Here is a 12905-nt window from a genome sequence, read left to right as displayed (position 1 = left end):
AGAGAGAGGCTGAGACACAGGCAGAGGGAGAAGCAGGCTCCATGCAGGAAGCCTGATGTGGGACTCCATCCATCCCGGGTCTCCAGGATCACGCCCTGGGCTGAAGGCCGCGCTAAGCTGCTGAGCCACCCGGGCTGCCCCCATTGTGGTTTTGATGTGCATTTTCCAGATGATTAGTGATGTGCTTATTAGCCCTTTGTGTATTTTTGGAGACGTGTCAATTTAGATCCTTTGCCTGTTTTTTAAATTAGTTATTGATTTTTATTGTTCAATTGTCAGAGTTCTTTATATATTCTAGATACAAATTCCTTATCCGATAATGTGACTTGCAAATATTTTCTCATTCTGTGGCTTGTCTTTTAACTTGTTTGACAGTGTCCTTTGAAGCACAGAGGTTTTTAATTTTTTTTTTAATTTTTAATTTTTTATTTTTTTTTTAATTTTTTTTTTAAAGATTTTATTTATTTGAGAGAGAGAGAAGGCATGAGCCAGGGGGGAGAGACAGAGAGGGAGGGGGAGAAGCAGACCCCACTGAGCAGGGAGCCTGATGTGGGGCTTGATCCCAGGACCCTGAGATCATGACCTGAGTGGAAGGCAAACACTTAACTGACTGAGCCACCCAGGTGCCCCCCAGAAGTTTTTAATTTTGATGAAGTCCAGTGGATCTGTTATTTCTTTGGTTGTTTTTGCTTTTGGTGTAACATCTAATAAACCATTACTTAACAGACGGTCACAAAGATTTATGCCTGTGTTTTCCTTTGAGTTTTATAGTTTTATCTCTTATAGTTAGGTCTTTGATTCATTTTGAGTTAATTTTTGTACATGGAGTGTGAGGTAGGGTCTACTGGCTTCCTTCTTTTGCAAATGGGCACCAGCTGTCCCAGCCTGGGAACGAGATGTTCTTTCCCCCGTTGAATCATCCTTACTCTCCTATTGACGGTTAGGACAATGGCTGCAGGGGGCTACCTGTCAGTCTGAGCTGCTCTCACCCTTCCTTAAATGCTGTACCCGCCCTAACAGCTGCTGGAATGCCAATACCTTCTCCTTCCACCATCGCTGCCAGACCTGGGTGTTTGTGGTTTAGCTTTTTAAGATTTTTAAGTAATCTCTGCTCCCCATCTGGGGCTTGAACTCACATCTCTGAGATCAGGAGTCACACACGCCCCTGGCTGAGCCAGCCAGGTGTTTTATTGACTGATTTTTCCTAATGGACTCTCCTTTTTCTTACATGTCTGTAATTTTGGTTAGATTTTTTGAATTGTATTGTTGGTGGCTTGAACATAAAATTATGTTTGGTTAACTCTTTCCCCCCAAATAGATTGTTTGGCTTTTCTAGGGTACTTGATTAATTAATCTGCAGAGAAGCTTGGCCTTGTGCTAGCCTGCTTGTAAGCATTTTTAGTACCGAAATAGAGTAACTTTCAATGAGTGGTCGGTTTGTTGTGTAAGAAACTTTTCTTAGGTAGCAGGTGTAGCTCACTCCTACTAGGATGATGTTAGTCGTTGGGGGTCTCTGCTGAGTGCCCGTCACTGAGAATTCTTTGCTTCGCCTGGTCAGAGTTCTGCTTGGCTCACATGTAAGACTCGAATCTTCTGATTTGTGAACAAGATATTTTATTATATTATTATATCTTGATTTATTTAATTTTTCTTAAATTTTTTTTAGCCACACGTTATCATTTTCAGTGTATAGGTCTTGCCTGATTATTTTGTATTTGCTTCTGCTATTACAAATGGTGTGTTTGGGGCAGCCCTGGTGGCGCAGCGGTTTAGTGCCGCCTGCAGCCCGGGATGTGATCCTGGAGACCCGGGATCGAGTCCCACGTCGGGCTCCTTGCATGGAGCCTGCTTCTCCCTCTGCCTGTGTCTCTGCCTCTCTCTCTCTCTCTCTCTCTCTCTCTCTGTCTCTGTCTCTCATGAATGAATAAATAAAATCTTAAAAAAAAAAACAAATGGTGTGTTTAAAATATTGTTTTCCGATTGTTCTTTGCTAGTATATAGATGTGTACTTTATCTTTTGTAATTGAACTCTATTTTGAGATAATTTTAGATCCACATGCAGTTAGAAGAACTAACGCAGAGAGATCCCAGGTACCCTTTACCCAGTTTTCCCAATGGTGACATCTTGCTGAACTGCAGCATAATAGCACGAGCAGGATTTTGGCATAGGTGGCGTCTCTGTCTTACTCAGGTTCCCTCATTTTCCTCCTTTGCACATGTGTTTATCTCTGAGCATCCCTCACACCTGTGGGTGTGTGTGCAGCCCCTCCCACAGTGAGATCCGGAGCGTTGTCACCTAGGAGGCCCCTACACAGCCCCCTGGCGGCTGTAGTGTGTCATTCCAGAAGTGTCATAAAAGTAGTATCGTACTCATTGTTACCTTCTGGGACTGTTTTCATCCAGTGGGATCTCCTGGGGGATTTGTGGAGTTTCTTCATATCAGTAGTTCTTTATTTTCTTGAGCAGTGTAGCATGCTGTGGCTGCACCATATTTTCTTGACCATTTATGCCCTGAAGGGCACCTGGGCTGTTTCCAGTTCTCATCCAGTGGCAGTAAAGCTGCTGTGAACATTCATTTTCATTTGGACAAAACTTTTTATTTTGCTGGGATAAATGCCCACGAGCACATTTGCTATCACATGCTATATGTATGTTTAGTCTTTTTTTTTTTTTTTAAGATTTATTTATTTGTGAGAGACAGAGGCAGAGACATAAGTAGAGGGAGAAGCAGGGGGAGCCTGATGTATGACTCAATCCCAGGACCCCGGGATCACACTCTGAGCCAAAGGCAGACACTCAACCACTGAGCCACCCAGGCGCCTTTCTTTTCTTTCTTTTCTTTTCTTTCTTTCTTTCTTTCTTTCTTTCTTTCTTTCTTTCTTTCTTTCTTTCTTTCTTTCTTTCTTTCTTCTTTCTTCTTCAAGATTTATGTACTTGAGAGAGAGAGGTGAGTGAGTGGGGAGGGCAGAGGGGGAGAGGGGAGAACCTTCCTCCCCGGTGGGCCCTCCCCGCCGTGAGCTAGGAGCCTGATGCGGGACTTGATCCCAGGACCCTGAGATCATGACCTAAGCTAAAGGCAGATGCTTCACCGACTGAGCCTCCCAGGTACCCCGTATGTTTATTTTTGTGAGAAACTGCCAAAACTGTTTTTCCAAAGCTGTGGCACCATTTGACATCACAGCAGCAGTGTATGGTAGTGGCACCCTGTTGTTTGAATTTTTTGTTGTTTTTGTTGTCTGAATTTTTAATGATGCTCGTCAGTGGGTGTCAAGTGGGGTCTCCGCGCCAGTTAGATTTGCTGTTGTTTAGTTTAGAGAAGTTTTTAATCTTGCTGAACTCCAATTTATCACTTTTCCTTTTATGGATTGTAAAAGATGTCAAGGATAAGACATCTTGCTTCACCCTAGATCGAAGATTTTTTTCAGTGTTTTTCCCTCAGAGTTTCATAGTTTTACATTTTACATTTAGATTTATTTCCCTTTTTGAGTTAATTTTTAGATAAGGTAGGCAGTTTACATCAAGGTTCATTTCTGTCATCAAGCTTTCCAAACTCAGTCGTCGGCTCCAGCAGCTTGTGGATGACTCAGTTACAGATACGTGCTGCTGCTTCTTACTGACCTGAGTGCCCTCTGTTACTTTTTCCAGCTTGCTTGATGGCTTTGGCCAGAACTTTCAGAATAATGGATGTTAGTAGCGGTCGCAGCCAGCCACATTCTGGCTGCTGAGAGGAAGACTGTCCTTCCCTTCTTAGGCCCCTCACAATGAGCTGACCCCAGGCGGTGGCAGACAGGTCTCCTGCTTTCTGTGACACCTGCTGGGCTGCTGCAAGTCAGCTTGGTTCCAACCCCACAGGTTAGGGGCTCATTCCACCGGCCTGCCCCCACCTCAGACGCCAGCTCCACCTAGAGGGTCCCAAGGAACTCACAACTTTGACTGCCTGGCTGTGAACTGGAGGTTCCCTCAGCCCCTGCTTTGAGGTCCCAGAACTCAGGGAAACACGTATGTGTTGTCACAGGTTTGTCATAAAGGGGGCGAGTCAGGAACAGCCCAGTGGTAGTGATGCCGAGGGCAGGGCACCGGGGCGAGGCAGAGGAGCTCCTGAGCCCTCTTTGGGTGCACCACCCACCCCACGTGGGTGGGTGTATTCTCCCACCTGGAAGTTCTCCAAAGCCCACGCTTGAGGGACTTCCGTGGTGGTGTCATCACATAGGCGTGATGGATGATTAGCTCAGTCTGCAGCCCCTCTCCCTTCTCTGAGGGATGGGGGCAGGGCTGAAAGTGCCAAGCTTCTGGCTGTGGCCTCCTCGTTCTGGGACCAGCCCCATCCAGAGTCATGTCAGGAGCTGTGTCAGGAGCTGTGGGCAGAGACCAAATACCTGTATCTTGTTACATCACACTGTGTAATCACATTTATCTTTCCTTATTTTTGTTGTAACTTATGCTTTTCATATGTAATAATTTTTTTTCCTGTTTCTAGGCCACAGAACCATTTTCTGCATTTTACCTTGTTAACTTTGAGGTTTTCAGACCACTTAGGACAAGTATTTCCCAAACTCAGATGTGTGGAAGAGCCTCCAGAGGTCTCAGTGAGGCCCAGATGTGTGGAGCCCACCTTCTGAGATTCTGAACCAGCAGGTCCAGGCTTTGGCCTTCTCACAACAGTTCCGTGCCCTGCCCCCTTGGGCTGCTGTCCTGGACTAGTGGGCGTCCCAGCTCCTCCTGTGGTGGTGCCATGGAGAGGCCTGTCGCATCCTCTGATGCCTGTGCTTTTACTATTCTTTGTCATGATTTACTTTGCTGTTTGGGAAAGTCTGTTTTTCTCTCTACATTTTAGAACTAGGTAGTGGATGGAGTTCCTCAGTCTACTGATGGAATTTTGATTGGGTATGACTGAATTTATAGATTAAATTAGAGGCAGCTTGGTACCTCATAATTTGGTCATCCCATTTAAGACCATGTTTTCATTTAAAATCTTTTTCTCCACAGAGGACTTCAATAGTCTTGTCTAAAATTTTATATGTTTGATAGTTTTTCTTGCTTTTGCAAATAGAATTTTCTCCTCATATTTTCTAGTTAATGCCAGCACAGAAACATGCTCTTGAGTTTGAAGTCAGCAGTCTCACTGCACTCTTATGTTTTAATTGCTAGTTGGTTGCATTTTTAAAGTAAATGATGGTGTTGGGTACAGAGGCCAGAGTTCTTCCTTTTGTGTCCAGTGCAGAGCCTCTCATTTCTGCGTTTCCTCTTGTGCCAGCTGGTATGTCTGTTTTTGTGTGAGACACTTAATGGCATTTCTGATCTCACATAGAATTCATTTTTTTTAAAATATTTATTTATGTATTTGAGAGAGAGGGGGAGGGAGGGGGAGCACGTGCAAGCAGGGGGAGGGACAGAGAATTTCCAGCAGACTCTGTGGAGCGGAGAGCACAATATGGGGCTCAGTCTCATGACCCCGAGATCATGACCTGAGCTGAAACCAGGATTCTAACACTTCACCAACTGAGCCACGCAGGTGCCACCAGATTACTTATTTTTGAATAAACACATGCTTCCTGCAGATCATGGTGTGTGGCCTTTGCCAACTCTGTCCACGTAAGGTCCCGCCTATTCTGCCTTGCTGCGGGTGCTTTAAAAAAAAAAAAACAAAACCCTTGTATTCATTGAGGGAGTGTTGCTGTGCTTATACTGTGTCCCAGACCTTTCTGTCTCGGGGTGTGTAGCAGGCAGACAGACAAAACTCTGTCCCTGCAGACCTCACGCTCCAGGGTGGAGGAACAGACGATCAGCACTGTGATGAGGGGTCTCCTGTGGGAGTCAGTGGAGTCAGGGGACTGGGGCGGGCAGAGTCTGGAACTGACTGAAGCTCTTCTTGCATCCAGTGGTGTAACCATGGGTTTTCTGCATTAGTCTGTCAGTGAGGCTGGATATGTTTGCAGATCTTCTGTTATGAAATGCATTTGTTTATGGCAGGTCCTGGACAAGGTCTGCCGAGCTGTCCTGGGAGACCGAGCTTCTACAGAGAGTGGGCTTGTAGTCCAGATATTTGTAATGGGCCTTCTGGCTGATTTGCTGAAAATATGACCCTTTTTCTTGGTTTATTACCCATTTTCCTTAAGTTTATTTTTGTGAAGGTACTTCTGAAGCTTTGCTTTCTGTCTGTAAACCATGCTCAGTTTTATTTTACAGTGGCATGTTTGTTCCTGGTAGACATGCAGATCTGTGCAATGGGTTCTGAGATCTTGCTGTCTTAAAAATTAATTTACTCAACAAATGGGAAGTGTTTATCTTGTGTTTCTGGTTTTAGGCTGTGTCTGCCAAGGTGGAACTGCAGGCCCTGCTCTACCTCACACACAGGATGGGCAGATAGCCAGTTTGCCTGAGCTCAGGGTAGATTCCTCTGCTCAGGGTTTGGCCTTCTCCAAACTTTAACCAATTAATTTTCAAAGTTAATGTTTAAGACATCATTTTATTATTATTATCATTATTATTTTAGATTTTTAAATTTTTATTTTTAAGTAAGCTCTACACCCAGCATGGGGCTTGAGCTCACAACCCTGAGATCAAGAGTCACAGGCTCTTCTGACTGACCCAGCCAGGCACCCCTAAGATATCATTTTATATTTAATCTGTTTGAACTTAAATCTTTGTACATGAAATGAAATTATTTTCTTTGAGTAGTCTTATGTAAACCCCACTCAGGGACGCGTTAACTGTTGTGTGGGTTGTGTGGTGACAGGGCAGGGCCACAACCTTTGATGCTGTCTCTTCTGTTCACAGAGATCTCTATGGCAGCTGATGGAGGCTCAGCAGAGAAGCAGGGAGGAGAGGCCCCCGTGGCCGCAGACAGCGAAGCCAATGGGTCCTGTGGAACAAGTGAGGCTAGCAGTCACATGACCGTAGCGCAGCACACTCAGGAGAACTCTGCGGTCAGCCCACAGGAAGGTACCAACAAACTAGCTCGAATAGCTGAAAATGGAGTTTCAGAGAGAGACAGTGAAATGGGGAAGCAAAACCACGTCAACACAGATGACTTTACACAGACTTCTGTCCTCGGGAGCAATGGATACTTCTTGAATAAACCATCCCTGCAGGAGCAGCCCATGCGGATTACCAGCACTTTGGCTTCCTCGCTTCCTGGTCATGCTGCGAAAACCCTTCCCGGAGGTTCTGGCAAAGGGAGGACTCCCAGTGCTTTTTCTCAGACGCCAGCCACAGCACCGGCCAAGCTCGGGGAAGCAAGTAAAGATGCAGAGGACAGGAAGCCCACGGCCCCTGGTGCCGACGTCAAGGTTCACAGGGCACGGAAGACCATGCCAAAATCCATCCTGGGCCTGGTAATGCAATCCCTGTCAGGATGGGGCCACTCTCATGTCTGTCATGTTGTTTCCTTCCTGTCTGTGTTCTCTTTTGTTGAAGTGATGGCAGATGGACTCTGCGCGTGGAAGAGAAAGACCAGTAAATGGTCGTGGTTAGCCAACAGGTGGTTGTCTCTGGGCCTGGGAGGATTAGGAGAGGCTGCTGACAGTTCAGGCATGAACGACAAGCAGACAACCTCTCTCAGGCCGCTGCCTGGGCTGGGTGCTGCCTCTAGATCCCTCTGGCCCACTGACAAGATGCATCAGAGGCTGGTACAGAGAGAGGCTACTCCTCTCTCTGGGCCTGGGGGCTTTCATTCCAGCTCAGGAAGACTGAGCACTGACTCTTCTAGGAAATAAGTAGCCATGAAGTTGGTTGGGTTCTCGATGTGATAGAGGGAAGGGACAAGGGGCATGCTGAAGACCTGCCCACGCCTGTCTTCATGCCGGGCTCCCAGGTGCAGGGAGCAGGCAGCGGGAACCCAGTATTGTGCTGGATGAGGTGGCTTTTGCCACCAACAAGTGTTCTATGCCTGTGCCTGGTGTGTTTTGTCAGAATGTCTGTGGTCGTGTGCTGCCCTCCCAGGTCCACGTGACTCTGGGTTTGTGGCTGTGCTCCCTTGGCATTTCTTGTACCTGGAGTTGCTGGCGAGCATTGGGAAGCCAGTCTGTGCGCTTTCCTCTCTGCAGCCTTCCAGGGCTGCAGGAATGAGCCTGTGTCTGCGGGCCCTGTTGGTCTGACATGTATGTCTTTCCTCAGTTCTAGAAAAATGCTTTGTGCATCTTTTCTTTCTGTGGAGCTCTTGACATGGACACAGGGGTCTTGTTTTCCAGCTTTGATTTCTTTAGCACTTGACATTCTTGCTATTCATTCTATATATTGATGATTTTACTTTTGACAGTTTTTTTTCATACCCAATATCCCTAATTAGTTAATTTAGTTATATTTTGTCTTATCCTTCAAAAGACATTAGTTACAGTTCTTTCATAGTCTCTGCCATGACTCCTGTTTCCACAGCTGGGAGTTTGTGTTGATGTTTCTCCCCAGGGGTGTGCTCTTCCTTCTTTCTGTGGTTTTGTGTTCCTTGATGGTGAGCTCTACTTGCATTTCTTGTAGCCTGCCTGCAGTGATCGTGGGGAGCCGTGGTTGCATCCCCGTGCTGACCTGTCTCACTGTGCAGGCCCTGCCCCTCCTAGACTGTCTGGCCCTGCCTTTTGCAGGATTCTTGTGTACATCCCAGAACTTAGGAAAAAAAAAAAAAAACCTTTTTAATAACTAGGGATTCACAGGAAACTGAAAAAAAGTACAGAGAAACCCCATGTACCCTTCACCTGGTCTCCCCTAGGGTAACATTTACACAGCAGAACACAGTGTAGATTTCTGTGAACACTCAGCAACACACAGCTCCCTGTGTCCCCCTTCATCCCCACCCACCCTGTCCCCTGACTCCTGTGTCCCATCTCCATACCATGTCATGTCAGGTGTTCCGTAGAAAGCTGGGGTTGTTGAGAGCGGCTCAGTTCCTGTGGGACTGACTGTGTGTCCATGGCTCCCTGCCTTTCCTTGCCTTTTCTGGGATGTGTATGTCCCAGAGCTTACTGGCTCACAGGTCAAAGGGCATTTAGGGGTTTTCTAGTTTGAGGCTCTTATGTTAAAGTTGCTTTGAACATTTATGTACAGATTTTTCTTTGGACAGAAATTTTCATTTCTCTGGGTTAAATATCCAGGGATGTAATTGCAGGGTCATATGTTAATTGGATATTTAGCTTTATAAGTACTGCCAAACCAGATTCCAGAAAGGCTATCCCATTTTAGACTCCCAGAAGCAAGGTATGAGCAGTCTGGTTTCTCACGTCGTTGCTGGCATTTGGCATCACTGCTAGTTTTTATTTTAGCTGTGACTCCTCATCATGGTTTTAATTTGAACACCCCTAATGGCCAGTAATGCTGAACATCTTTCATGTGCTTATTTGCCATCTATGTGTCCTTTCTTGTGAAATGTCTTGCCCATTTCACAACTAGTTGTTTTGTGAACATTCAGAGTTCTGGGTATGAGCCCTCTGCCATGGATTGGTTTGTGGACATTTCCATCTGTGGCTTCTCCTTGCCCTCCTATCATTCTGACCAAGTCCACTTCATCAGTGTTTCTTTCTTTTATGGCTTTGCTTTTGGCTTCATGTCTACAAACTCTCTGTCTAGCCCTGGGTCCCAAGGTTTTTCTGTAATTTTTAAGGAAGCCTTTAATTTTTATATAGTCTTATGTTTTTATAAATATATGGTCCATTTTGAGTTAGTTTTTATATCAGACATCAGGTTTAAAGTGACATTCATTATTTTTTCCTGCCATTTTTTGGCTTACCATTATCAATTTTAAAATGCGTGTCATGGGACGCCCGGGTGGCTTAGCGGTTGAGCACCTGCCTTCGGCCCAGGTCGTGATCCCGGAGACCTGGGATTGAGTCCCATGTTGGGCTCTCTACATGGAGCCTGCTTCTCCCTCTGCCTGTGTTTCTGCCTCCCTCTCTCTCTGTGTGTCTCTTATGAATAAATAAAGTATTAAAAAAAATACATGTCATTATTTACATTATTTACAGCTTTATATTATTCATTTATCTCCTTGAAATTATACTTTTATTTTGTTCCCACTTCCAGGATTTTATTCTAATATATGTTTATCCTTGAGGATCTTTTATTGTCACTCTGTCTTATACCTCTAAAGGAAAAAAAGGCAGTTTGATATTTAATTTCAAGAAATTTCTCTGACCATATAGGCTTATCTCCGTGTTCGCTGTGTGCTAAATTGAGTTATTATAATTGTTAGTGGTGTGCAATTGATTGTCACACATATCATTTTGGTCAGTGGTCAGGACAGAGGACAGGCGGATGTTAAGACTTTAGAAACAGATATCCTGAAGACCATCCCTGCCTGCCGCACAGCTGGGACCTTCATTTGCCCCTGGCCCATGGGAGGGCAGAAGTCACAGTGATGTAGCGCCAAGACTAGCCAAGGCAGCGGAGTTCCTGAGGGCCCATCTGAAATGGAGCCCCCTGGCTCCAGACCTGGCCTCTCTTGCCCTTGAGGTTCTCTGCTCCCCAAACTCAGTTCATCTTGTTTGATTTTCTTAGGAGACCTTGTGTTATTGAAAATTGTGTTTTTAAAATCAGTCATTCCAGTGATGAGTATTACAGGCTTGTGATACTAAAACCATTTTCTTTCTAAGAGTTTAAAACTGAAGACATGTTCTTGCCATGTGGCTGGTGTCCCTTGGCAGTGTGGAAGCCCCCTCTCACCCAGTGTGGGTGCTGTCGGAAAGAGAAAGTGGCAGAGAAAGTGGAAGTTTGTTAACTATGTCCTGTTTTGCAGACTGTCTCCCTGGTTGAAGTGTGACCGCTCCTTTGGGCCTCAGCATGGTGGCCCTCCAGCCTTCTCCTTTTGTGTCCCTGTCACCACATTCTCCCTCTCCGCTTCCACACAGAACCACTGCCACTGGTATTCTCTAGGTTCTGGGCAAAAGATATAGCCTTGTTCTTGGAGCTCTCGGCTCCAAGAGAGGTAGTTCTGAATGTCAAAATTGTGTAAGTCCTTGTTCATTGCCATTGGAATTCAGTGTCTGGAAGGAGAAGGTGGCTGGGCTGAGAGAGCTCACGCTGAGCTGACAGGGGCCTGGCTGGTGGTTCAGGGACTGATCTCCTGGCAGAAGGGGAGAGCCGAGGCGCAGAGGGCTGTGGGTGGATATGGCCAGCAGGGGCCAGACCCGTGGGCCTCCCACTCCGGGGCTGCAGCAGTGATGTGGCTGCTACCTCTCTCTGCAGCCTGTGCCACGTTTGGGAAGCGGGGACTGGCTGGGTGCTTGAGGCTCCATCACAGCAGTGGGTGCTACTCCCTTAAGTCAGTGTCTCTTTCATCCTTTTTGCTGTTGTCTGATAGTAGAGCCCTGATGGAGTCTAGAATCTTCACCCAAGTTCAGCTCTAGATTTTTTTTTTTCTTTCAGATTTTCAGAAATAACATCTTAAAGATGTTGCGTCCAAGTGAGAATTAGCCTCTTGTGACTGTTTCCTCCTGAGATTTAAATTTGCCTCTTATTTATATGTACTTTAAGATCATCTTTTGCATTTGCCTGTGAAAAGAGCTGGTGGAGGCTGAGAGTCACTGTGGCCACACAGTGTCACAGTGTACGGGGCAGTTTGCAGGAAACAGAAGGAACGTTACCTGACTCCTTTGCTCCAGCAGTGACCTCTTTAGAGGCAACTTGGTATGTTTGAGAGACACTGGAGAATTTTACAGGGTTGACAAGTTACATGTGAACAGTGCTCATTGTGCTGAGGGCAGGTTAATTATGGACTTGGCGGGGGTGGGGGGTTTGTGTGGGGAGAAGGAAGGGCACTCCAGGACTGGGACACATTCTCCCTGCCAAGTGACAGACAGGGTCTCTGAGCTGAGTGTGAGTCCCGCTGGGCTGTCTCCCAAGAGCAGGAATCCAGGCCATGCTCCCAGGTAGCTCACATTTTAGGGTGGGGACATCAAGCACATTCATACTGGTGTGCGTGGTGCCCCCCCACCCCCATTGGTCCTCAGGACCCGTGCGACTTCCCAGACTGGACTCAGTCCCATTAAACCCTGTGTCGTTCCCCCCCCCCCCCGCCCCCGACCCTCCCATGTCTGTGGATCCGACTTCTCTGAGGCCTCCTGGGCGTTTTCACTTGTACAGAATCTGTCCTGTGCCAGGCTTATCTCTCTCAGCACCATGTCCTCAGGTCTACGTCGTAGCAGGTGCTGGGATTTCCTTCCTTTTAGGGCTGAGTGATGGTGGTCCAGGTATGGTCAGACCACGTCTTGTTTATACCCACCCCTGGGCTGCTGTGAATTATGCTGTTATGAACTGTTGTGGACAAATAGCTCAGAGACTCTGTTTTCAGTTCTTTTAGGTATATCCAGAAGTAGAATTACTGGATCACATGGTAATTCTATGTTTAGCTTTTTGAGGAACTGCCGAACTGTACCATTTTACATTGCCACCAGCAGCACACAAAGGTGCCAATTTCTCCAAATCCTTTTCAGTATTTTTTTTTTAAGATTTCATTTATTTATTCATGAGAGATACAGAGAAACAGAGAAGCAGAGACATAGAGGGAGAAGCAGGCTCTATGTAGGGAGCCCGATGCGGGACTCAATCCTGGGGCTCCAGGATCACACCCTGAGTCAAAGGCAGGCACTCAACCACTGAGCCACCCAGGCATCCCAGTATTTGTTATTTTTAATTGAAGTATAATTGACAGTTTTTTGGGATTGTATTCTTTTATTCGTTATAGTCGCCATCCCTAATGGTGTGAGGTGATATCTCATTATGGTTTTGATTTGCATTTTCTTGATGATCAGTGATGTTTGGCCTCTTTTCATGTGTATAGTGTATGTCTTTGGAGAAAGGTGTAATCTGATGCTTTGCCCATTTTTTAATCAGGTGGTTGGTTGGTCAGTTGTAGGAGTTCTTTATGTATTCTGGATATTAATCCCTTATCAGATATGTGATTTACAAATATTTTCTCCCAT

General features: G+C 46.0%; 1 protein-coding gene across 4 annotated transcripts in view; it reads left to right on the top strand.

Moving 5' to 3' along the window:
• EHMT1 (euchromatic histone lysine methyltransferase 1) overlaps positions 1 to 12905 on the top strand; it is a 144040-nt gene that overhangs the window by 68030 nt on the left and 63105 nt on the right. For all 4 annotated transcript variants that reach the window (XM_055324093.1, XM_055324085.1, XM_055324076.1 and 1 more), the window contains exon 3: positions 6778 to 7334. In XM_055324093.1, the coding sequence (XP_055180068.1) occupies positions 6778 to 7334 (557 nt within the window). The remainder of the gene's footprint in view (positions 1 to 6777; positions 7335 to 12905) is intronic.

This window comes from Nyctereutes procyonoides, unplaced genomic scaffold, assembly GCF_905146905.1.
Source record: "Nyctereutes procyonoides isolate TBG_1078 unplaced genomic scaffold, NYPRO_anot_genome, whole genome shotgun sequence".
In the NCBI taxonomy this organism is placed as follows: Eukaryota; Metazoa; Chordata; class Mammalia; order Carnivora; family Canidae; genus Nyctereutes; species Nyctereutes procyonoides.
Note: the sequence above shows the minus strand (reverse complement) of the source record. Positions and strands in the feature narration are given on the sequence as shown.